Raw genomic sequence first — 26,303 nt, 5'->3', positions numbered from 1 at the left:
ATGCTGTTGAACCTGTTTCCAGCTCAAGGACCCCTGTTTCTCCAGTCCTATTTGCTTGCAACAGCAACCACTTCCTTAGTACAAATGGAATTTGGTTATTCACCTGGAAGAGATACTAGCAGTCACCAGGCTACCAACAAAATATATGACCCGGTAATAAAGTATCTTATTGTTTAAGGTTATGTGTCATCTAATTAATGGAACCTCTAATCATAAAGCTCCTCTTAATAAGGTGGGTCTATGCATGGAGAATTTAGAAAACATGGAATTCTTCACACCTAAGTGAGGAACCGCCGTAACAGAGGAAATGGAGAAGCCGCAGGTGCTGCTGCAGTCCCCAGTCTGGGTCCCACAGAGTATAGGTGACAAAAATACATAAGAATGAATATTCAATGAGTATTTACTTGGGATCCTTTCTTTGGTTTTGTCATGTTTGAATATGTACATTACAACTTTTTTTTTTTTTTTTTTTTTTTTTTTGTCTTTTTCGTGACCGGCACTCAGCCAGTGAGTGCACCGGCCATTACTATATAGGATCCAAACCCGCGGCGGGAGCGTCACCGCGCTCCCGAGTGCGCCACAGGCTCCGCCCCATTACAACTTTTTTTAAAACAAAGGTAGAAAACAGGTACAATTATTTTATTAAAAATCACCTATAATAAAAGTAGTTCGTTTGAAGCACATTATATTTACTGCCATTTTACTCATCACTGTTTCAGTTTCTTCTCTTCTTACATGTTAAATCATATTTAAACAATTATTCTCACATTAATGAGAATATTCTAAGGTCTACCCGAGAATATTTTAAACTCAGATTTACATCTCAAATACCAAAAATAAAAAGATGCCTGTGTATTTATCTAAACTTAAGAACACAGAAATGTGAAATGGGATTTTCTTTTTGTTTAACTTCTAAAATTAGAGATGGAATGTCCTCCACACAAAGAAATGATTACATTTTGTAATGATGAATATGCTAATTATCCTGATTTGATCATCACACATTGTACCCAGGTATTGATATTCAACTCTGTACCCCAGAAATATGTATAATCAATTACATTTCAATAAAAAAAATTTTTGTAAAATACAAAACCGAAAAACAAACTTCTAAAATTTATCATAAAAGCATACTTCCTTTGTCATACTCTAGAATTTCCAAATATTACTTTGAGTTTCATTGATATATTTTTTTCACAGTCTGCTATAAAGTGCCTTACAACATATTGTAGTGTTTCTGACCTGATTTTACAATTTCTGAACCAAACAGTTTTTTAAAAACCCCTAAAGAATATTTAAAGTCCAAAATATTTACTCTCAAGTCCTCAAGAGAACAAAAGAGGAAAAATATAACATTTATTAATTAAAACAATACACATTCTCTTCTACTTTGTTCTCCATCTGAAGCCTCCTGTTTGGCATGGGGTGTGGAGACAAGGGCGACAGTCCTGAGAGGGAAATGACCTGCCCATGGTCTCAGCTGCTTAGGAGGACAGCTGAGCCTAGGACCACATGATCCTGACAACCACCAAGCTCCGGGGACAATCCTCCAACATGAGAGGCATATCTCCAGGGAAATTTCCTTTTCCTCTCGGAGAAGTCAATCTTTCAACAGGAGAGAGGTATGCCACGTTCTGAATACCTCTTATTCCCTAGTACAGTTGATCCTTGAACAACGCAGGGGTCAGGGGCACCATATCCCCCTCCCCTCCACACAGTCGAAAATCCCCTTATAACTCTTGACTCTCAAAAAACATAAATACTGATAGCCTGTTGTTGACAGGAATCCTTACCAATAACATATATGGTTAATTAACACAGACTTTGTATATTATATGTATTATACATTGTATTCTTACAATAAAGTAAACTAGAGAAAATTTATTAAGAAAATCATAAGGAAAAGAAAATACATTCAGTACTATACAGTATTTATTGAAGAAAATCCACATGTAAATGGACTCATGAAGTTCAAATCCATGTTGTTCAAGGGTCATCTGTATTTCAATGCTCAAATTTATATAGCAAAGGAGATCAGGTTAATTAAGTAAATGTACTTAGCTCTGCCCTAAAGGCAATGATTTTATTAATAAAAGCAACACATGCCACATGTAGAGTTAGCTTTGAACAGTATGGGAAGAATAAAAAAAATCATGAGATAGCACCCATTACCTGAGTAGGACTCTGAAGACTTAAATCTAAACCACAAGTAAACTCAGTATGATGCTCCACGGTTTCAAGAAGAGGGTCAGGCTTTGAAAAGTTCCAGAATCTGTGAAGATAAGCAAAAGGAAATAATTTAAGTGCTAAAATTACCAAAAAACTCATATTGAGAAAATAGATATTTGACATAGCAAAGATTTTATCAAAACAGGCCTAACCAATTCATAAATGCAAAGCCCCACTACTGACTTACACAAAAATCTAACAAGTAAAAACAAAAGTATTCCATCCCATTATATCAAAAAACAAAACAGAATTTTTAATCAATCTACTCTTGTAAAAGATTACTGTATTTCCATTAGTACACCTTGTAGGATGGAACATTTAACAAGTTTTAGTTTTAAAAAATTGTTTTCATATTGCACAAGAACATTTGAGATGAGAGACTCTATCTTTTTGTACCAATTTCTAAAAGCATTCATGGCTGTAAAATAAGGATATTGGATTTGATGAACTCTAACATTTTGTGATTTTTAAACACTACTTCATTTCTCAACAGCTGAGATGAAAAGATCTTAGGCTTAATTTCCATTTCAACAGCAATTCAAATTCTTTGGGGAAAAAAATTGTTTTTTTATGAAAATATCTGTAATTCTGAAAGGCACAGACTTTCTTATAGATTCCGCATCAATGTAATTTCTAGAGTCAAGAAAAACAGAAATGTGTTTTCCTGAGCCAATATTATGTATTCTACTTAAACCTCTATAGACTGGGAGTGGTAATATTTTCCATAATACAGCTCTGATTTCTACTGTGCCGAGAAGAATTTGGCCCTATTTTCAATACACAAAATAGTACTTTATTTCTAAAGCATTATTTGCTTATCATCTTTTTTTATTTGACTCTAAACATATTATAAAAATGGCACATTCAGAACCATAGAGTCATACCCTAATTCAGCTTCTCTAATGATCTACACCATGGAACACTGAAGGCTTAGCAGATCTCTTTGAAAGAGGGTAAATACACAGAACCAACAGTCATAGTTTGTTTAACCTGGTGGTATTATTTCCCTAATAAACACAGAGTTGGCCCTATTAAGTTTTGAAAAGGATTGTTGCTATGGATAATCCACTGTGTGGGTACCAGACAGAAAACGAATAAATAGTTCATTTATCAGATTACTGAAATCTACAGAATATTTAGGGAGAGTGATTTTACTTTTGAAAATTTGCCTGTTCATACAAATGAGGGAGCAAGCTATCAGTCTTCTCAGAAATCCTAATAGTGGCCTCCACTGTTTTTGCATATATATATGGTCCTTTGGGTCTAGAGACAGTGAATTGTACCAAAATCTAATTTTCAGTGAATTGTACCAAAATCTAATTTTTAAATAAGCAAAAGTAAACATATAATTGTGTAATTTCGTTTCTAAAACATGGTTATTCACTGATTTGCATTGTTTGAAACAATAATCTAATGATTTTGCATATACCTACTATGTTCCAAAAAATATTCAAAATGGTTTTTAAAATATGCATTTAATATGGCAAAAAATTAGTAAAAGAAAAATTAAGATTAGGGAAGTACATTGGAACCTGCAATGAGATTGGTAAATAAAAGTACATGCCATAAAGGTGAATGAGCTTAACAGGGGAGGACCTCCAGATCTTAAGCTTTCTAGCAGCCAAAGGAAAAAGTAAGACAATCACGCCCCCAACTCATGCTATCTACAACCAAATTGCTCCTGGACAGGTCAGAAGGAAATTCTCCCTTGGCAGCTCATACACAAGAAACCTTCAGCTTGTGTAATGAAAAACATCCTCAATAACTCCCACAGAGATGTTTCATCAGCTGCTACTATGAGTCAATGGCATCACCCCAAAGGCAGTTTAGTGAAACATTCTATGGGAAGGTCAATTTTATTTCAATGAATGGATAGGCTAAATATTCTTTACATAAACCATAAAAATTGGTTTCTTTCAGCAGAACAGAACTATTTAAGGATAATAAATAGCAACAATTCATTTACACCCTCCTGACAAGTTCCTGGACTACAGTTTCTGTCGTTATTGCCGTTGTTTTTCAGCCTGAAAGTGTGACAAGCGAATCACACGTTTGGAAGGGCTGATATTTACACCAAAAGTGCATTTGAACTTATGGGCAGTCAAGGCCTCATAGAGTTCTATACCATAGTGTCACAGCCATCATAATTTAAACCTGGGAAAAACTATCAGTATTTATCTAAATTTTACAAAAAATTCATCAAACAAAGTGCATGCTAAAACTCTACGAATACTCTTTGCTGGAGAGAGGGTTAGTCCAGTGAATGGCATAAAAGCACTACTGGCCATTATACCATTTCACAGCTCTAATAGAGATTATGTAATATGCAGTGTATATTATGGTGAAAAAATTATGAGAGTTTCACTTCTAACAGAATGGCTGACTAGGTAGCTAGACCAATATTTTTTAAACAACCAAAAATCCTAGGCAAAGCATACAAACAACCAAACAACCACAAAAACTTCATAAAAGCATTAGTGAGGAGCACTCAAGTAAAAACTAAGTGAAGACTGGAACCCAGAGTAGTAAATGGAACAATGAAGGCAGCATTTGCCTTGAGAGGACTTGCTAAACAGAGAGAACTTAATCTTCAAATTTTTAACCTCAAGGGGATTCGGAGCCGAAAGCTAAGCAGTATGTTGATATACTAAAATTTATTTTTAAATTACTAATGGCTTTCTAGTAACAAAAGAAATATATGTATTTCTTTCTTCACTCGCACTCACTAATGGCAACCATTGTTAACAGTTTGACAGGTACAGTTCCAGAATTTTTCTATGTATTTCCATTTCAAGTTCTACTAGGAAGGGGTGAGTTGTAAGGAGGAGATGACAGAAAGAAAGCGGGCATTTCTCTACGTTTTCTCACATTTTCTCTCAATTAGGGGAAAGGACAGGGTCTGTCCTTGCAACCTTCTTCTGGACTCGTCAGTCCCATAAGTGCTATATATCCAAAAGCCTTCATGCACCTATAACACAAGTAAAACAAACTCCTTAAAGCCAGGATACAATATAAGATTAGGTGGTCAAATAAGGGACATTATTTTTAAGTGAAATGTTTGTTTTGGTCCAGCATATTTACCACTTGGTGCCTTTTTGTCTCTTTGCTGATGAAATCACTGACTATTTAAGCTCCCTCATGGGAAGTAAATAAACTAAACAAGGCCTCCAATGATGAAAAATATTACAGAACTGTAGGAACATTTTTCATCTAAATTGGAGATCATAATACAATGCCTTGGTTGAGTTACTTTTTGTCTTTGACTCCACAATTCCTTAACAAAGCAAGCATGCATCATTGTATTAAATAAAACATCAAAACTATTTCCAAAATTAAGCTGAAATTATTTCCTACTTTATTAAAATGTAATTTTGAAATCTATATACTGACAATTTTGAAATTTAGCCAACAGATGAATTCAGTAGAAGGTTTAAAATATTTTTAAAAGCTTTTCCTTTTCCCTTCCTGTTCTCAACTTATGAGTTAGTGATTAATTCTTTGTGAGTCTTTCCTAACTACAAGAAAGGGAAAATGTTTTGGCTATTTTTCAAGGACTTACATGTACATTAATCTAGTTGTGTTCTTATAATTTTAAGCAAATTACACCATTACAATCTGTTCTGTTTGCATTGCTTGGGTCTAGCAGTCTCTAGAACAATGAGCAAAAAAAAAAAAAAAAAAAAAATCAGAACACTTCTTTTCTCCTCATTTAATTAATTACTCATTCATTCAACAATTTATGAGTCCTACTACGTGCCAGGTACTGTGCTAAGCACCATAAGCATAAGAGACTTGGCCTCGGCCCTCCTGTAGCTCATAGTTCAATAGAATTGACTGACATTTTTTAAAAAATCACCAGAACACAAAAGTAATTATAATTGACAACTGCCCCAAAAGGCAATGCAGGATGATGTAAGAATGACATCCTCAGGAAGTGACATTGCATTGCAATCTGAAGACTGAGGAGTTAGCCAGGTAGAGAGCAGAGTATCAGCTTGCCCCTTGTCAGCAAGAAGCCTGACAGAGTGTGACAGAGAGAGCCTATGAGGCTGGAGCAGGGAAAGGGGAAGACTGTTCCAGGCGGTAAGCAGGGCCAAATCACATAGATGTTGCAGGTCATTTGAAGAATCTGGGATAAAAACAAACAAAAAAACACTAAAGGGCTTTAAGCAGCAACTATATATGGTCAGTTTTTGCCTTACTTAAAAAAAACTTTTAATAAACTTCTTATAGAAAAGCTTTAAATTTACAGAAAACTTATGAATAGTACAGAGGGTTCACATATTCCCAAACAACCAGTTTCACCTATTGTTAATATCTTACTTAGTATGGTCAGCTTTGTCTTTAAAGGTGTCTCTTGCCATTATGAAAAGAATGGACTTGAGGGTTCAAGAATTGGTGTGGGAAGATCAGTGGTCCAAAAAGAGATGACAGCAGGTCGGACTTAAGGTTCAGTGATGATGAAGAAAGGTTGACTGATGGAAATATGTTTAGGCAGAAGAATTAATAGGACCTGGTGATTAACAAAACAGAAGACATCAAGAATGATTCCCATATTTCTGGCTTCTATCATAGCACTTACAATACTTCCATGCATTTATTTATACATCTATTTGGCTTTAATAGGCACTGTCCTACTCTTCTCTGTAGCTCTTGCATATATAAAAGTGTCTGATACATGGATACCCAAAGAATGTTTCATGAATGAATGAATGAACAAATACATATACAGTGGGTAAAATTATTCTACTTCCAGAGATGAAGAGAATAGGCAAGAAATTAACCAATCCATGGATAAACACCTAATAAATGGCAACCCCAAAGCACAGACTCTTCTGACATCGTGTCCAGTACTTTCCAGACATGGCATGATGCTGCCATTCACTTTTTCTCCACTTTTTGTGTCGTGCCAGGGAATTGGGAATAAAGGTGGGTAGGATCTGGAGTTTTTCAAGCAGTTCTGATTAACACCTTGAAAGTTGAAATGAGCCTAGACCAAGTCTGGTTTCCCCCAAACTCCTCAAACTACATAGAAAAATTCCATAAGCCAAAGCCCATGCCAGGACTCTGTTAGTCAGCCAACTACATTCGAAACCATACCCTAAGGAAATTACAAGCCATACTAAATCTGAACCACCATGGCAAGGAATTTAGGAATTTGCCTTTCTCTCTTCTAATATTTTTTATATGCACTCTCTGCACCCTTCCTTCTACTTTGCTGTCTCTTCCTAACTTATGTATCACTCAACTGATCAACTCTTTATTTAACCACACAGATTCCCATCCTTCTGCAGTGCATCCCCCCTGAGGAGAACACATAGAACCACGGGCTTATTTTATTGTTTGTATCACTTTTGTAGGAGATTAAAAAATAGAAATTGTTAGCTAGCAAAACTATTTTGTAAGGAGCTAAACTTTCATTCATTCACTCAAAGATATTTATTGAGTACTAACATTCTTTGTTTATGTAATTGGATTGGAGAGTTGTTTGGTTTGGTTTTGGAACTGGTAATAAGAAAAATAAAGTATAAAACAGAAAAAAAGGAACTGCCTACGAAATGAAGAATATTTGATTTTGAAAAATTATTGAGTAGTTTTTTTGTTTTTTTTTTTCACTGAATAGTTTTCAAAGATGACTTTTAGAACACTCAGCCACAAATATCCATAAACTATACCATATCTACAAACTTTCAAGGTTAAATATGATAAAATTCCAGTCGTAAGCTTCCTTATCAAAATGAATTAATTACAATATTTCAATTAAAACTTTAATCATAACAGTATTTTAGGGGTCAGACTCCACTTCATCACAATAAACATTAAACCCAGGAACCATATACCATAAAGCCTACAGTACTTTGACAAATTAAAGAAAACCATTAGGCTGATGGAAGGCTTGCTCTGAGAGTATTTATGGCTGCAATCCACAGGCATGCAGGATGACTTTCTGAAGAATGCCACATCTCAATAAGAGGAGATAAAGGAAAAAAAGAAAAACTCTTACAGGGTTTGTTTACTACTTATTGGTACAAATCAAAGAATCATTAAATAATTTTTGCAATACAGTTTCAAATATATATTTAAAAAAGAAAATTGGGAGAACTCTACTCATGAAATAGTATCAACATATCAAGGATAAGAATAGTATCGGCACATTTGGACTGTTACTGGCATCACAACGTCACTACCTAGAACAAAAGAGCATTTCACAGAAGTACAAATGGATAATGCAATCAGATTGAATTTGCATTAGAATTTCACTCCACACCTAAATGTTGAAAATCATAGAACTTAAAGCAGCTGCCTGCCTGAGCTTTGGTCATTTATTAGCTACATAACCATGAAATACTTAACATCCTCCTCTCTACAGCTAAGCATTCACGAACAAGCCCACTTGGTGTTCAGGTTGTGGGATGTGTGCATGATTTACAACGGTTTCCTTTATTGGATGGGTATGAGGGGGGATGTGTACAAACATCAACAAAGATGGAGAGAGAAAAACAGAGACAGAACAGACCAAATAATGATGTTTTTTTTTTCTAGTGACTGGACATGAAAGCTTGAGGGGTAAAAAAGAAAAAACAATGTCTGCAGAAAGAGGAGAAATGATGAAGTAGGCACTAAGAATAAAGCAGTTCCAGAACCTTCCTTAGGCCCTACTACACTCATGCCCTTGAGCTCTGAAGGACCCCAAATCCTCAGAGAAACATTCCCCCTTTTCTATTTAAGCTAGCTAAGAATGGTTTCTGATTACACACTTGTGCACAGGCACACATGCATGCATACATGTCCTAAACAATATACTGGAGAAAGATAAGGAACTCTGCTGAATTTTACTTAAGATGAAAATAGATTAATAATTATTGTTTTTTATTCTCTGTATGGTTCATTCCCTTAAGTATAATTTCTAAGAATTCAATTTTAGAATATTTAGTGTTGCCACATCCTAGATTTGGGTCTCAGGACAGATCTCAAGGGTGAACTATTTATCCCTGAGTTCATAGGGAACAGAGTAAACTACTACCAGGTGACTGGTAGTACTCAGTTGATCTAAATAAATAGGCTTACTATGTGTGCAAATACCTAAGAGGGAAAGACTGAGATTTTCTACTCAATTATCTTTTTCTTAAAAACTATAATTGCACAAATTAGGGTCAACTATTTCCACAAGACTTCTAACAAAAAACAGCAGCTTCTCTGCTGTACCCCCATCCATCCTTTACCTTAGAGGCAATCACTCTAAATTCTTCAGGTTGTTTCTTCTGATATTTTACTCTATATTTCTAAATAATATCCTCATAGAATTTATTGACTTTTTTCATTTTCTGATATTCTATTTTGACTTCTTACTACTGAAAAAGAGGCAAAGCAGTATCTACATTAGAAAATACAAATATAAGCAACGAAATCCACTAGTTGCCTTATTGAAACTGCACAACAGAATTTTTAAAAATTATAATGCAAATTAACTGACAAAATCCATAAATTTTCTGGTGGAACTAATCAGCACGATTCAAAGTTCAAAGCAGTGGCATACCACATTAAGCTAAGGCTTAACATTCCTCACTCCTTTTAGATCTATCTATTTATTCATGTGCTTTCATTAGGTTATGAATTAGACACAGATTTGGTTTGATTCTTGAAAATGTTAGGACTAAATAATTCTGAAAATGTTCTGCAGTTATAAATCATGATATTTAAGATCAAAAGTTTTCCCAGTTCCTTTTTAAATTAATGTATGTTGTTTCATTTTATAGGAAGTTATTTTCATTTTTCATCTGGCATTTAACTTACAAAATTACGCTTCACTTCATAAAAAGATCTTTCCAGTATGACAATAATTAACATAAGAATTTTTTTTTTTTTTTTTTTTTTTTTTTTGTCTTTTTTGTGACCGGCTGCACCGTGCTCAGCCAGTGAGCACACCGGCCATCCTTATATAGGATCCGAACCCGCGGCGGGAGCACTGCTGCGCTCCCAGCGCCGCACTCTCCCGAGTGCGCCACGGGGTCGGCCCAACACAAGAATTTTCTAATTTAAACAAGTCAAATGGAAAAACTCTTTTGGGATGTATAAAAAAAGTCATGTATCAACAAACTTGGGAGTTATTGCTTCATATATACAAATATTCTAACCTATAGGTATATGATGCTCAAAGAGATTTATCAGAGTATTGCATATTACAATTGATTGTAGAAAAAAAATAAAAATATTTATCTGTAACTTTAGTTAATGATCAGGATACCAATACAATGGTTCCAAATTTGTTAAATACTAACATTCCCAATCTAGTCAGTACTGACATAAAAACAATAGAACATCAAGTTTCCTCCTTGGAAAATATTTTCTCATGCCAACAGGACTTTCCACCTTAAATTCATTTTCATTAATGACCACTTCAGACATAATTAAAAAGAAAACCATATTAAAATACAATTGTTTGCCAGCTTTAATAGTCAGAGTAGCCAGAGTAACCAAAGGGTATTATAAATTTTCATATAATTTAAATTCACTGACATTTATAAACATTTATTTAGCATACCCACATGCAGGTGCTAGAAACAAAACAATGAAATAGACAATTCCTACCCTGTAATCAGGCAATGTGCTTTATTAACACAAAATATATTCAGTACAAAAATATGCTTACAAGAATTAAACATGGGAATGCAAATACAGTATTCCTATTCTTAAAAAGGTAACCAAGGATGACTACATTGAGACGTTTTCCTAATGTCAGTGGTGATGGTGAACCTTTGCCATAAAGCAAAAAACGTGACAGGGTTACAAAGAACATTTATATCTAAGATCTCTGAAAGGCACAGAACATTAAACAAATCTTTGGTCATTCTAAGCATCCAACCATAGTCCAGTCCCTGCAAATGGTAACAATTAGTATTATATCATTAACCACATGATTTCTGGTAGTTTGATGAACAAATGTAGAGGAATTAAAAACAACTATCTTAAAAGATGAGGTAAAATGATCATTTGAAGCTGCACAGCAGCTCACATTCAGCCACATTTCTTATGTTTACTTTGACTGACCTTTATTGTGGGTAAGGGGGACTAGGTAAAGTTGAAATGAAAGGTTTGTGAGACAGAGTACATATTCAGCTATACTATCTGTTTACTTTCGCTGACCTTTTTTTATGGGGAAGGGGAAGAAAGAGAAGTATCTGCCTGTAGAAATCTCTGTGCTAACAAACATAAGGATCAAAAAAGCCCATCAACCATGTCAAAGTTAAGACACTTACTATATGAATGCAAATCCCATGAGAGTAAATGTGACAAAGACAAAAGGTATTTCTGTATCTGCTGCTTTAAGATTCTAGTTTTACTACAATCCAATTAAAGATCATTTTCTCACTTGTGCAATATAATAAAGTTATTTATCTTATTCTAAAATTAAACAAGTACCGTTAAATAATCACATTTATTAGAAAGCATTAGTAAGAAGCATTTTTAGTCTTATTTTGCATGAGTAAATACAATTTATTTCTCAAATGTTTTCGTTTTGAAAGTTACCAATCCACAGAAAATTTCAGATAATAGTCTAATGAACACCTATATATTCATCTAGTTCACCAGTTGTTAAAATGTTGCCATATTTGTTTTATCTTTCTCTCTCTACACATACACTTATAAAATAATATTTTTGCTGAACATTTAAAAATAAATTGCAGACATCATGATTTCAGTGTCTGTGATTTTGCTGGTTTTAGCAATTTGGATCAGAAATATAAGAACACGTATTTATAGTGATATGGTATTAAGTACAAAGTTAGAATATATAGAGGAAGAATATATACGGGAATGAAAAAGAGAAGGAAACTAAACTTTATTGAGTGCTGGATATGGGCCAGTCACTATGCAAACAGCCTTGCACATACTGATATTTAAATCTTATAACAATACATTTTATGACTGAGGAAACAAAGGCTCAGGGAGGCTAAGTGACTTTATGAGAGATGTGAATCAAAAGCCTCACATACATTCAGCTCTGCAGAGTGTAACCACTGTACTGGTTCATGCTGCACCATATTCACAAGGTTCACTGTCCCTACTTCACCTTCACAGTGCAATAAAAATTCCTATTCACAAAGCTCTTCAGTGGCTTTAAGCAATGTAATTATCTTATCAGTGTAATGCTAGGTAAGGCATGAATGATTAATACCTTAACTCTCCCTAGGTACTTACATTTTAAAATAGGAAACTTATTATTACTATTAGTATTTTCATTTAAAACATCTGCTATTTTTTTGAAAACTTATTATGTGCCAAGAGTATTGACACATACTACCTCATTTAACCCTTTGAACAACCCCACAAGGTAGGTATCATTTCCTATATTTCACAGCTACTAAATGGAAGAGTCAGCTTTTCACCTCAAGTCTCACTGGCTCAAAGGTCCACATGCTCAACCCAACACATAGACGTCTCACCCACAGAACTGTCCTAAATGTCTCCAAAGAGCAAGAGGTGATTCTAGATAACACCCTGCCACCACTTTCTACTCTTCTCCCACCTTCAAGGTGCAGAGGACAACAAAAGGCCTAGTTGAGGTTGCTTGCTTTTGCTGCTGTTAAATAAAAATTATTACCTCACCCTTGAAGACTAGAACCGAAATGGGCCTCAAGCCCAAAGAGATGGTCTTCTGTCAATGCTGGCATTAATAATGGCAAAAGTAGCAAACGCTTATATAGGACTTACTATGTGCCAGCATTTGTGTATAGTAATTCACCTAATCATCACAACTATCCTTTGCAGTAGGTACTATTATTATCTCCATTTTACAGATGAGGGCACTGAGCCATAAAGTATAAAATCACTTGCTCAAGTTTATGTAGCTAGTAGAAGTAAGTCTGACTCCATCACTGACTCCAGTCTGTGATCCTAACCACTGTGTTACATGGGAATGCGCCAACCCATAAGAACTCCATTGAATATGTGTCTTCCATTACTCCATATCTATATTTGTGACTGCATATCTCCCACTGCACCAATAAAACTGACATGCTTAGGGTTCTCTTAAGTGTGCTTCTACTTCTCTCTAAGCCTTCATTTTTATCATGTCTTCAGCAAGATATTCCAAACTGTCTATTACAATGGCTGGCAGATAACAGACGTCCTATACACATGTCTGAATTTTAAAGCAGAGTACAGCTGTACAATTCTGTAGTCAAAAAGTAGCTTAACAGTTGAGTTGAAAACATTAAAGTTGCTGGTATAGGCAGAGAGAAACTCACATCATGCAAATTGTGGATGAATACAGTTTGATAACAGTGAAATTAAAATTCACTTTATATTTTTCTCACTAAAAAATCTATGTGTCTAAAAACAATAAGTGCTTGGTTTGGTTTATTATTGTCAAAGACTATTGATTAAAAATGTTTTAAAGGTTAGAATATTTACAAAAGTATCATGAAACTGAAGAGCATTATTTTATTTGAAGCTAAACTAATCACATTAGCTTTATGAACTTATGAAAGTTACATATTCAAATATCTGAGAAGTATTTGCTACAATGTGGAAGAGACAAAATGTTGCTCTTCCTAATGAAAAAACATAATTATAGCAGTTTTTACTTTTGTTTGATTGTCACACATACCTGGTTTGCTGATTTCTCACTGTTTATGAAATAAATGATCTATTTGGTATGAAGCTAAAAACAAGCATTCAAATCATCAGAATTCAAATCATGCTACGCACAGTTGGCACAGCAACATGGCTTGGCAGGAAAAAGAAGTAACCTAATAGTCTATCAGGAGAAAGATAATATGTTAAAATCTATGATGAGAACACTCATAGAAGAAAGGAAATAATTTACTATGAAACATTTTAGATTTACTATTATCTTGAGAGTGAAGTTTTGAAAGAATTGACGTGTATTTTTAAAGTATATTGCCCATCAGCTGAAGGGAGTTCTGATATTTTTCATAAAAGTTGAAGTTTTTATTTAACCTTTTACCATACCATATACTTGAAAATGTTAATGTTGTATACTACTTTTTAGATTTTCATTTGTTATTCAGTGAAACATAATAAATACTATACAGGTAAAGGACTTGAAGCTTCTTCTATTAGATACGATATATATTGACATGAAACAAAAATATGAAACTTGCATTTTATAATACTAAAATATCTATCACATCATCAGTATTTTTCTTTTTTTTTTTACTGGCAGCTGGCCAGTATGGGAATCCAAACCTGTGACCTCAGTGTTAAAAGGCTGTGCTCTAATCAACTAAGTTAACCAGCCAGCCGGTATCATCAGTTTTGATGTAATACCACTACATGAACTATTTTTGAATGGAGTTTTAAAAGTTAAAAAAACTAAACAAAATATAACAATAGGCAACTAAATGAGAACTTATACTTAAAGAGCTTGCATTACAAAGACTAGCCATCCAGAATCTAGAGGTGATATCTGTATAATTATCAGTGCTAAAAATTAAACAGGTTACTGCTGGTCTTACATCTTAAATCTTTTTCTACTTGTTACAATGATTTTTCTGGCACTAAAAATATCATCAATCCAATGAGATTTAAAATTCTTCAAAGGATAAATTTAACTCATACCACGTGGGGTAAAAATCTACCAAAAATTCACCTTTTCTGACCTTTCCAATCAGTGGTCACCACAGACAAATAATGAGAGACTAGACTCACACAAGGCATTAGTATGATTAAAGTCTTATTCTCAACATGTGTTGAGAGTTACAAACACACATACGTATAATACATACACTCAAAAATGAAAGTTCTTCAAATGATTTTATTATTTTCCTTTTTATAAGAAAGTCTTTGATAATCTTATTTTGGAATACATTGTTATTAGCCTCCAGTTACATTTAGTTTGAAGATGAAACAGTAGCTACAACATATCTGTATGTTAAAATTAAAATTCTATTTCTGAAAAAAAAAATGGTGTTGCTTCTATATACTGCCTATGAAGCAATATGGTTTAAATTTTTTATTCCACTTCATACTGTGAAAATGTTTATCAATTTTTCAAGTAAAAAGCGAATTCTAGGTTTCAGGCTTGTTTAACTACAGATAATGCTCCTATTAACTAAGACAAATAATGTAAATAAACAAGCAAGAGCAGCAGAGAGAAGGAAAGGAAGAAATAGAGTTCAGTGTGAGATGACTGTTCAGACACTCAGATGCCTGTGTTCAGGTACAGCTGAATACACAGGCCTAAAGCTCTCAAGAGAGGTCAGAGCAGGGAATTACTATTTAGAATGGATATATAAAAGAGAACTAAGCCAAAGGTAGACTATCAAGTTTAAGGTGGAGAGAAGGAGAAGGAAGGGCCAGAGGAGATTAAGAAAAACAAAAGAAAATGTAAACCCTGGGATAAGAAGTTTCCAGAAGGAAGGATTGATCAACAGTGTAAAATACAGCAGCAAAGTTCAGCATGACAAGTGCTGACAAATGGACTGGATTTGGTATTACAGAGGTCACTAGTGGCTTTTGCCAAAGCAATTTCAGTAAAAAAAATAGAGGCAGAAGCCACTTGTGGGTTTAGGAATAAACAGACCTATAGCCATAATTGCCTATGTCTATAAGCTTTCAAGAGTCTACAAAAATGCCTGAGAGCTGGAAAATCTAAACTATCTTTTAAACTAATTAAATTTAAAATTCATAAATTAACATTATTAATTGGTAAATTTGCTATTCAGAAACATTTCATTCCATCTCAAAACAATTTCCAGGTTAGATTTTTTACTTCACACAAATTCCTTAGTAAGTATAATGATTGCCAATAAGTCATAATCCTCAGTGAGTCACTCACTGCTAAATCACTTCAAAAGCAAAAGCACAAAAATTTTTTCAACATAATTAACTCTATTTAATTAGTGATGAGGATCCATTTTCTAGGTTCAAATGATATGGGATAAGACCTCTAAAGTAGAGTACCCTAGGACTAACGAGGCCTTAAAATGGCCCTGATGAATGTAAGCTTAAAGGAATCCTAAACATGTGGCTAAGAAAGAAAGAGAAATGTAAGAGAGAAGTTAAAGGAAAATACAGGATAAAGGAAGAAGTTACAGGCTGAGGAGAAAGTCAACAGAGAGTTGGAGACTGGTAATACAGGGAGAAGAGGTAATTTCATAGAGCAAAGTCCTGAAGGAAACAGAAGTATGAGATATCAAGAATACTCACATCTAAGGGTTCCAAACAAGAGGATGAATGGAGAGGTACAGATTTAGATAAATTTGCAGGCTTAGGTTGGAAATTGAGATAATTTGTGTTTGAGCCCTACCATCAGTTATTTAAAAAAAAAAGAGGTAAGATCTTTTGCTGAAAGTGCAGGTTATAGGGTTGGAAAGGTGGCTTGTGAAGAAAGACATAGGTTGGGAATAGCGATTAAGAATTATTGCATGTTTTCAAATATGTCCTCATATAACTCTTGTAATCACGTTGTGAGCTTGTGAGGACAGAAATTACTAATTTCCCTATAACATATAAAGAAACTTGGACTCAAATTATACAGGATAATAGATCATTCAAACATCTTTTCAACCATATGTTAAAGGTCTCCTATTAAACTATAATCTCAATTTTTCCAAGTGCTAACAAATGCAGCTATGATACCTTTGATCTAGTAGTATGTCTTAGAACCATGACCTATGACATCTCTCTCCCTAAGAGCACTAAACATTTTCCCAACCTCCAGTCTTGTTCAGGGTTCAGGAAAGAAGCAAAGCCTAATTCTTAAATGTGGAGAGGAAAGTAAGACTGTGAGCCAAAAATTCTGATAATTTCTGAGCATGGTTTGGTACCTACAAGATTTTAGAGTAATGCAGTTCGCATCCACTCTTAGCAAATATTCCTGAGACAAATCTACATACAGGTACAAAAGTAAGGTATTTTCCATCTGGGTGTTTTTGAGTACTGAAGTATATAGATAAAACAGGGAGTGGTCAGTAGGATTAAGATCATAATGACAATTTGGAAAAGAAAGTATCAGAAGTAACTAGGTCTCCCCCTTTAATCAGAAACAAAACACTGAAAAGGATTTAAGATGTCCCTTGATTGATAGGATCTAAAAGAAAGACCCAATTAAAACTACTAAGGATACTAAATATGAGATCATCAAAAGATGAATGCCCCATCTCAGTTGTTTAAACCTTTTTCTTTTTTTTTTTTTTTTTTTTTTTTTTTTTTTTGTCGTTTTTTCGTGACCGGCACTCAGCTAGTGAGTGCACCGGTCAGTCTTATATAGGATCCGAACCCGCGGCGGGAGCGTCGCCGCACTGCCAGCGCAGCACTCTACCAAGTGCGCCACGGGCTCGGCCCAACCTTTTTCTTTCAAATACCAGAAATGCCTTTGAAATCTAAGGAATAGGTTCTATATCCAGAAATCCCTTTTGATACCACAAGTGACACTATGTGAGAGAGAAGACTACAAGTTCCCTCTTCATCCTGCTGGAGCCTATGTGGAGAATCTGACCATATGGGCCTTCCACATCTGGCTGAAGTCCTCTTCTCTGAGGTTTCCGTGACATACTTCATGCCCTAGGGTCTCCCCCACAGTTCCAGTCTGTCAACTTGTGGGGTGAATGGTGAGTAACTGACAAGTTTTCTTCTGGTCTGTCTTGTTGCCATTCCCTAGCTCCCAAGCTAAAAACTCTATAATCACTCCTTACCATTTTATATAGGATATTAAAAAACAAACAAACAAACAAAACACCTGGTTACAGCATCCTTTTAATTAGAGTGGGGAGCCTCGTTGTTATGTTTTCCAGTTTGTCTGCCTGCTTGTATTGGATCAGCCAAGAAAACCAAGTTAAGGTAGTACGTAATCTCTCTCAAGGCATTGTTGTAATTTACTCTATCAGAAGTACATTTTACACAAAGTTATACACATTGTGCCATATCAAATATTAATTCAGTATAAAACAGACAAATCTGGGTAGTTGATGCAATGAGGCCATGTAAATACAAAACTCTTAGTGTATCCTCACAAAAACCGATATGAAACAGCAAGGAGAACAAATAAAACTACACAAAACTCAGGTCTTCAACACATCCAAACTTTAAATTACCTGTAAGGAGAAAAATAAACACAGAATCCCAATGAGCTATCTCCCATATACCAGCTATAAGCCTTTGTGGATGGCAAAGGCAGTTGAGAAAACACGGAGAAGAACAGAGAAGAGAGGAGCTAGAATCAGGTCTAACAATGATCTAGAACTATCACCGGAAAGAGAAAGTCTGTCCTATGATTAAAAATACTGGAAAAGCATAATGAAGATAAGAGTGAAGATTTAAAAGCTGATAGTTCAGGAGGAAAGGAGGATTAGAAGGGAGGAAAGGAGGATTAGTAGGGAGGAAAGATGTTAACCTCTAACCATCAACCCTGCCCACGGATATGCAGAGACACATAAAGTCTTCAATTATTTAAATAAATAAACAAACATAAAAATAAATGGTACAAAAATCAAACAATTCACCTGACAGAAACTTTTCTTTCTTTTTTTTTTTTTTTTGTCCTTTTTCGTGACCAGTAAGGGGATCACAACCCTTGGCTTGGTGTCGCCGGCGCCAGGCTCAGCCAGTGAGCGCACCGGCCATCCCTATATAGGATCCGAACCCGCGGCGGGAGCGCCGCTGTGCTCCCAGCGCCACAGTCTCCCGAGTGAGCCACTGGGTCGGCCCTGACAAAAACTTTTCTAAAAAAAATATATAATAAAAAATCAAAGTAGAAAACTATAACATAACACTCTAAACCTAACCCTAATTAAATATCTTCAAGCAAGCATTTGGGGACATGAAAAAAAAATTGATCAGGAATTCAAAAACAAAGAAAAGCAATGAATAAAAACAGAAAGAAATGAAAAGAAAGCTGAAAAAACTCAACAAAAAAATAGAAGAAAAAAGGCAGCAGGGTCCCAGGAAAAAAGATCAAACAACTTATAAGGACAAGAGAATTAGACAAAAACAACATAGGAAGCAACGCAAAAATGAGGCAGCATTTTCAAAAAACTCAAAAAAAGAAATGTATATCATGGAGTTGATATTCAGCTAAACTATCCTTTAAGTATCAAGACTATTGAAAAATAGTTTTAAATACACAATAGCTCACAAGACTTCTGTGCCCATCAGCCCTTCTTGAGGAATCCACTAGAAGATAAACCTCATCAAACCAAGAGATGATGGAGAAAACTTAATACCATATTTAGTTATGTATCTAAGACTAAAATAAAGGTAGAAACAAGAGTGGAAATACGTCATATGATATGTGATATACTTTATATTTTGCATGTTCTGACAAAATATAAATGAAACAACTCAAATTTTGGAGAAGGGAAAGAAAAAAAGGAAAGTAGAATAAGCTGATTGTTGTATATACAATAGGTGGGAGTTAAAACAAATACCATTAAAAATTCACAAGTCAGATAATAAATGGTTAAATAACAAAATAAGGGAATAAAGACACCTAAAAAGTTGTAAGACCAAAGGCAACCACTAAAACAAATAAGCGAATAAAAACTACCTAAATATCAAAAAAAAGTTTTAAAAAGGAGAAACAAAACAAAATGCCCCATCTCAGTTGGTTACGCCTTCTTCTTTCAAATACCAGAAATATTTTTCTGGTATTTGAAAGAAGAAACAGCAAATGTAACACACATAACAACAACATATGACAGACTTGATACTAAACATTTTTATCAGAAATATGAATGGGTTAAACTTACCTATTCTAATAAAAAGATGTTTTATTTAATTCACCAAGGAAGACCTATTAGTTCTTATGTTAATATATACTAATATGCTCTATAAAAGAGTCATACCTAAAAAAAAATGGGTCAACAAAATAGTTTAAAAATAACGGTATGGGAAAAGGTATACTTGGAAAGTAGAAACAACATGAAAACAGGGACAATGATACTGATATGAGACAAATAACTAACACAAAAAGTATTAACTGTGACAAAGAAGGATTCTCTTTAATGCTAAAAAGTCTCAAGCCACTATATGCATACTATAAATATCTATGCACCAAAAAACACAGAATCTACCTCTTTAAAATAAAAATTACAAGAAATTACAGTGAGACATAGATAGAAGTCTGCTAATAATAGGAGATTTTAACATACCATTCTCAGTAACATACCATTCTCAGATTAAGTGGACCAAAAATAAGACAGGATACAGAAGATCTAAACAACATAATCAGTTAGTAAGCTTATAGTTATATATTGAACTTTATGCCTGATAAGAGAATATACCCTCTTCTCAACAGCATATGATCATTTATTAGGCCCCCCTTCCCAAATATTAATATGTTCTGTAAAATAGAATGATTAAGTATTCTGATCACAATGCAATAAAACTAGAAATTACTAAAAAATTTTAGAAAGTTAAAAGGCACTTTCATCTGGAAATTAAATAACTTCCTATTATACAACTCTTGGAAGAAAGGGGAAATATAAACAGAACTTACAGAATTTTTAAAAATTATTATAAAAACATTATATATCAGAATCTATCGGCTGTAGTTGAAACAATAACCAGAACAAAATTCATAGCCTTAAACACTTCATTAACAAAATTAAAGAATAAAAATAAATTCCCAGCTCAAAACACTGAAAAAAGAGCAACAAAGTAAACCAGAAGAAAGTACCGAGAAGGAAATGATAAAGACAAAAGCAGCAATTAATAAAGTAGAGAATAGGAAAACAGCAGTTCTAATTAATCAAAATTCTGTTTGCTGAAGTAAAATAACAAAATAAACATTCCACTAGATAACTCAATCAAGGGAGAACTCACAAAGATACAAAATCAAAAATGACAACAGTGAAATAACCCTTGAAACAAAAGAAATTAAAAATCCTTAGACACTACTTGACAGGCATTTATATAATTAAATATGCAAGTGAAAATTTCCAGACTAGATCCCACTCAAGACAGAAAGTTTAAACAGACCAATTTCCATAGACGAAATAAAGTCATCAAGAAAGCACTCCACAAAAAGTCTCATACCCAGATAGTTTTACAGTGTAATTCTACCAAGACTTCAAAGACCAAATAGTCTCAATACTGCACAAATTGTTCTAGAGCTTTGAAAATAAAGGAAAATTTCTTAACTCTTTATTATGAAGCAAGTAAAACATTGATACATAAACCTCCCCCTAAAAAAAGAAAAACTACAGACTAATAATACCTTTGAATATTGATACAAAAGCTCTAAATAAAATATTAATAAATAGAACCTGACACCACAGTAAGAAAATGATACATAAAGAACATGTGGGATTTACTCCAGGAATGGAAGTTTGGTTCAATCCATTAATATAATATATCATAGTAACAGCTCTTAAAAGAAAAAAATCATGATTATCAGATGCTGAAAAAAAGCCTTCAACAAAACTTAAGATCCATTCCTGCTTAAAACACACACACACACACACACACACACACACACACACACACACAAAAAAAAACTCAATAGGAGTTGATGCATACTTTCTTAGCATGATAAACAAATAAACGTATATATTTGTCTTAAAGTCAGCATCTTACTTTCAACAGAGAGAAACCAGAGGCGTTTTCACTACTATCAGGAATCAGACATTGTCTATAAACTATTTAACATTGTAGTTGAGGTATTTGCCAATGCAATTTTATAAGAAAAATCAATTAGAGACATCAGAATTGGAAATGAAGATGTAGCACTACCTTTATTTGCAGATTATATGATTATGTATCTGAAAAACCTTAAAGAATCAATAATCTTTAGATGGTAGAGAAACAAGGAATCTCAAACATTGCTGCTGAGAATGGAAATTGGTATATTCCTTACCGATGGGAATCTGATAATATGTAACAAAATTAAATATCTTTTAACCTATTAATCCACTTCTAAGAATATATCTGAAGTTAATTCTCTAGCAATGGGAACATACATACATACAATGTTATTATTCATTGTGGCACTGTATATTTATAAAATATTGGAAAAAACTAAATGCCCATACACAGGAGAGTAGCTGAATAAACTATAACACATCAACATAATGGAGTATTATGCAGAAATAAAAAAGATCTCTATAAAGTGATATGGAGAGATTTCCAGGATATATTTCAAGTGAAAAAAGTCAAATTTTAAAGCGTATCCACTTTTTGTGTAAGAAAGGGAGAAATATGAAAATATACATGTATTTATTTATCTGAGCAAGACTGGTTACCTACAGGGTGTATGACAGCATGCAATGGAAAGACGGAGGAAATAGAAGGCAGGAAATGCCACTTTATATACGTCTTGACTTTTGGAACCTTGTTAATATTTTGCCTGCTCATAAAAATAGACAAAATCAACAAGGATAGGAGGAAAGCCTTAAAACTGAATACAAACAGAAGCAAATAAATCAAACCATGTTTCAAATAACGAACATAATCACATTCTGACAGGAAAGAGAACTAATCTAAATAACTTTTGAATAAAGTATTTGGACCAAAGGCCAAGTATTGAGCTTTAGTTAGCTCAATACTAACAACAAGTATTGAGCTTTAATTAGCAAGATTATTTTTCGCAAAAACATGGCTTTACAATTCTGAAGCTACTTTCTAAGCATTCTAGGGTTTAGCAAATAAGTAAATATATAGTGGATAATGGAAGTCAGGAGTTATACATTTGGAAAGGGAGACTGAATCCTGTGTAGTGTTATGGATGGAGACACACACGCGCGCACACACACACACACAATTATACCTAGATACACATGCACACACACGTACATACACATTCACATGTCTACATTAACAAATATATATATATACACTCATGCTGATTGTTTTTCCATCTATAAGAATCTTAGCCTTAAGAGTCATATAAATAGGTCTGAAGAAATGAAACTTCCAAATTTCGAAATCTAAATTTAAGAAATACTGTAGAGTAGAAAAGTGTTACTACAGGAATAACTGTCAGGAAAAAAAGGCTTTTAAACAGAGTAGCCAGGCTAATCTTTGAACAGAAAGAATTTACTCATATATGTGGCTAGATCAGAAAAACAAGAAAAATATAATATTAATCCTAGCGGTAAATATTAAAATGTGCCCAGCTCAGACTATTTTCATATTAGTAAGCTAAACACATTATCTTTCATAAAAGTTGCAAGGATGCAAATGTTACTTGATATGTTACAACGAAATGTATTAAAAGCCACTGTACCTTACTGTAAAATCATAGGAGCAAGAGGCCAGCACAGATGCATGAAATGGTGAAAACTACAAAAAAAACCAAAAAACAAAAACACACAAAAAAAACTTTTTGAGGTTAGCTGTAATATAACATGCTGCTTCCTATGATCATTCCATGAACGTTACAGTCAATTTAAGTTTAGTCAGGACTGTTACTTAAAATTGCTTTCCTGAACCTTACATGCTTTAATTTGAGGCAAAAATCTTCTGGCTTTAAATATCCATCTACAGAAAAAACATTTAATTTTACATTTTCTAAAGAAAGACATCCCTCTAGCTTTTTAGAGCTTATTCCAAATAAAATATGTCAACATGTTGCTACTCTGGAAAAATATTAAATACAATTTTATATTGGCTATCCAAAAATGATTCTTACAAATCTAAGTATGTGGTGGCACAACTATATAATTATATAATTTACCAGTTTTACAAATACATATTATGATTGCTATAATCACAAGTATCAAAATAAACATTTAAATGTTAGATAAAAACACCTTTAAAATAATTTTATGTTATTTGTATACTACAGCTAATAAAAAATGACATCAAGGATAAAAACTGCAAATTTAAAGACAGGTAATATCTTCTAGATGAGTAATAAACATACTTTAATAGGCTGCCATATGCAATTATATTTCTTCAGTGTTTGTCTTACTAGCACTTTAATAGTTATATGTACGTATATAAAGGTACTTCAAAACATTAACGGAAAAATAGAATTCAAAGAATGTTTCCATGAACTTTTTGAAGACCCCTCATATAATTACATTTAAATAGCACTGAACAATTTGCAAAGTACTTTTACTATATTACCCTATTTCATTCTCAGAAGCCCTATGAAATATACATAAAGAATATTTTTCACCTGCTAAAACCTGTCCACATAAGATCACCATTAAAAAATAAAACAGGACACTGTATCTCATATGTTGCATTGCAGCCGATAAAGTTTAAAATATTCATTTAACTGAAATTTAAAATTTCGAAAATACAAATAACATATAATTATCTTATTCAAAAGATCAATAAAGGTACTTTTTTACCCTGAAAGTAAAAAATAAAGAATGAAATTGGGAGATGTCACTAAATAAGATGCTTTCCCTAGTAACTTAGTGGAACCTGCCTAAACAAAAGCTGTGAAGCTAAGTCAATCACCTTATATCCAGGGAGCAGCACCAAAAATTACCTCACCCTCTGCTGTTTACAGAGTGGAAAATTTTCTATACCTCTAACATTTGTGAACATTCATATACATTATCATGTTAGGGAAAAGAAAAAATTACCCATCTCTCTATACCAGTTTTAACAAAAAGACTTTCCCACTGAATGAAAAATTATGAAGAATATAATACTAAAAGTAAATTACTATAGTTAAAAAAAATATTAAAAGGAATAATAGATTGGGGATGACAGAATGAGAAAAACATTTTTATTTAACCTTAAGTACTGATTGTCTACATTGTCCCAATTCATTCAATAATTATTCAAATATTTTACCTAATTTTAGCTTTCAATATTCATTATCATTAATTGGGTAACAAAAACACAAATGAAAAAGAATCAATAACCCCAACCCCTTAAACACCAAAACACTCTTCTATATACACCTCATTGATTATATTTATATTTAAATTTTTATTCTATGTTTAAAAAGAAAAGATAACAACTTACTTTCACCCTCCTAATAGCATAGGTGTGACCAAGAAGTTCAAAGACTGGTTGTCGCACATTCCTTAAGTCCCAGCCTCTCAAACTACAGTCAACTGCCCCTGTAACCAGCAAATTCTGAAAACAATTCAGATAAAAGTAAGCTGTAACATCCTGTGATTAAGCGGTATGCAGGCTTTCCTGCTAGAAAAAATAGAAGGGAGTCATCAAAAAGTTCATGGAAAGACTCATATTACATTTTTAGTTCATTTTTCTATGAACTTTTTGAAATACCCTAGTATCTATCTTCTGGTAATTGTTTAATATGAACCCAGGAGTCATTCTGGAAAAGCTGTATAACAAGTATATAAAGAAATCAAAATAGATATTAAATAGCAAAAATTAATATAACTTGAGAGGAAAGGAACTCAGTATGTTTTATGTATATGATTGAACACTACACACAACACAAAAGGGCAACAGAAAAAACAGCATTGTGGATTTTCTAATTCACCTTTAGTGATAGTAATAAGTACCTAAGGGAAATGCATAAAAATTATACCCGAAAAAGAGCCCACCTTTCTCTTCAAAAGGTTTTCAACCTGCTCTGAGGTTTTACCGGGCATTACAAAAGCAGAGATCTGTTAATTTAGGAATTTTTGAAAGAGTAAAGGGTATAAATTAAATTCATATATGTTTTTCTAGATCTGAATGTACCCAACCCCCTGGGGACTTAATACAAGTCTTACTCCAAGTACAAAATCTAATCATATCTGAGAATCTATGCAAATAGTGGTGAGTATCTCATCTAGTCAAGTTTTACAAAATCTGCTATCTAAGAGCCCTGGGTATGCCCTGAGTTCCTGGCTGAACAGACAAATGCTGGGTCCACATCAGCCCACCCCACATCAGCCAGAGCATTGTCTAAATATGTCGGGCTTTAGTACAAGCTCATTTGAAGAAAAGTTTCAATGATTAGAAAACAATTTTTTTAAAGCCACTTTCAAGTGTCTATCAACAGCTTTTTAGAATTCCCAAAAGTATAACATACAGGCCATAATTTAATTTTTCTGTATGGATAATTCACCTATGATGAGAGAGGTTGAAACTGTAGTCATCAGCATTGAAATTTTTATTTAGATCAAGTATTATTATTAAATACATACTATATTTTCTAATTTATTTTATTTCTTTTTATTAAAGAA

The 26,303-nt window shown here is 33.6% G+C and overlaps 1 protein-coding gene across 2 annotated transcripts in view; it reads right to left on the bottom strand.

Annotated features, from left to right (window-relative positions):
* PEX7 (peroxisomal biogenesis factor 7) overlaps nucleotides 1–26,303 on the bottom strand; it is a 72,973-nt gene that overhangs the window by 21,259 nt on the left and 25,411 nt on the right. For both annotated transcript variants that reach the window (XM_063097519.1, XM_063097518.1), the window contains exons 7-9: nucleotides 25,123–25,236; nucleotides 23,420–23,475; nucleotides 2,173–2,272 (exon numbers count right to left, since the gene is read on the bottom strand). In XM_063097519.1, coding sequence (XP_062953589.1) covers nucleotides 2,173–2,272; nucleotides 23,420–23,475; nucleotides 25,123–25,236 — 270 coding nt within the window. The remainder of the gene's footprint in view (nucleotides 1–2,172; nucleotides 2,273–23,419; nucleotides 23,476–25,122; nucleotides 25,237–26,303) is intronic.

The sequence above is a fragment of the Cynocephalus volans genome, chromosome 5, assembly GCF_027409185.1.
Source record: "Cynocephalus volans isolate mCynVol1 chromosome 5, mCynVol1.pri, whole genome shotgun sequence".
Lineage (NCBI taxonomy): Eukaryota > Metazoa > Chordata > Mammalia > Dermoptera > Cynocephalidae > Cynocephalus > Cynocephalus volans.
This window is presented reverse-complemented; position numbering and strand designations above follow the sequence as displayed.